At 55.7% G+C, this 1,410-nt stretch overlaps 1 protein-coding gene across 1 annotated transcript in view; it reads right to left on the bottom strand.

Moving 5' to 3' along the window:
• Nucleotides 1-1,410, bottom strand: part of TMEM229A (transmembrane protein 229A) — a 23,150-nt gene that overhangs the window by 2,067 nt on the left and 19,673 nt on the right. Inside the window, exon 2 of the mRNA XM_029918149.1 lies at nt 18-449. Within this exon, the coding sequence (XP_029774009.1) occupies nt 18-449 (432 nt within the window). The remainder of the gene's footprint in view (nt 1-17; nt 450-1,410) is intronic.

Raw genomic sequence — 1,410 nt, 5'->3', positions numbered from 1 at the left:
GAGGACGCGCGGGCCGCCTGGCTCGCGGAGTACCCCCGCCGCGGCCCCACGGCGCCCTGCCCTCCAGTCCCGGGTGAGGTGCAGCCGGCCGGCGCCCGCGCTCACTGTGCGCGGCCTAACGCGCGCCGGGGCCGGGCGAGGGGCGGTGGCGCTGGGGCTGCCAGGGGAAATGCGGAGGCTGCTGCAAACCCCATCTCCTCCGCGGCTCAGCCCCGCCGCCTCTGCTGCGGGCTCTTGAGGCGTAAAGCGAGCAGTGACGCCCCTTCCCCCGGCCCGCCCCAGGCCCCCCTCCGCCTGTCTCGACCTCTCCCGCCTCGCAGTGCCCTCTCCCCACCTCACCCTCCGAGTAGATCCCGCGGGGGTCCGCTGGAGGTGAAGGCCGGGCCCTGCTTCTCCGCCCCCTTCCCCCAGCTCTGCACCCAGGTCGCCAGTGGTGCTGGAGGCTTTGGCTCAGGCGGAGGCAGGAGTGGAGAAACACCTAACAGGTGTGACTGCGAGCTGATGGGCAGTCCCGACATCGCGGAAGCCGGGGCCAGGGCCTGGCCGGCAGAGGCAATGGCCTAGTGCCACAGACCAGAGGCCGGGCCCGAGACCAAACTGTGGGGCTGTATATTTAATGTTCTAATTCAAAGCCAGCCGTGTTCCAGTCACAAAGAGTAAACACGAGACTCCAAGCCTGCACGCCCGGCACCTGAACTGTTGCCACGGCACCTGGTCCACTTTTTCAAGCTCTGTCCCTGACCAGTCTGCTTTCCTAGGTTAGTTTACTGGGGGCCCAAGACAGGTTCAAAGCCCCCCAGAGTTATGAAGTGATTTGAGGCCGGTAGGGCTGGTCATTGCTAGGGCTGCCACGGAGTCTCACATCAAGAATAGTACCTTTGCTCTCGCTGGCACACCCCAGTGCTGCTTTTTCTCCTTAGAACTAGGTCATCCCAGGAATGGAGAGTGAAACAGAGGGTGAGATTTTTTTTTAATTTTTAATTTTTTGCTTTTGAGATGGAGAGGGTGGGAGAATCTAGAATTTTGGTGTGTTGGGGGCTGCACTTTAAAAAAAATCCAATTACGAATCAAGCTTAGAATGGAAAAGAACCTTACTATAGGTAAATTACACTGATTGATAACCCTCCAACCCCCGCACCATCATGTCTAGACAGAAACGAGATTAACTGTTCTAACCTGTAAGGAGATGGGATGGAAGGCTTTCTGGGGATTTTTTTTTTTCTTCCGGAGAATAAATAATCTGAGGCTGTTCCTCTGTCCCACTCTCCCCTTACGTTACAGTCTGTGGTTCCTAAATGATTTGTGATTTAGGTAAGAGAAATAGAAGTATGGTGAAAAGAAAAATCGTTAAAGTAATAGCACTTGAATCAAGTCAAAGTAATGACTTATTTATTTATGTATTTTTTGCTT

The sequence above is a fragment of the Suricata suricatta genome, chromosome 2 (genome assembly GCF_006229205.1).
Source record: "Suricata suricatta isolate VVHF042 chromosome 2, meerkat_22Aug2017_6uvM2_HiC, whole genome shotgun sequence".
In the NCBI taxonomy this organism is placed as follows: Eukaryota; Metazoa; Chordata; class Mammalia; order Carnivora; family Herpestidae; genus Suricata; species Suricata suricatta.
This window is presented reverse-complemented; position numbering and strand designations above follow the sequence as displayed.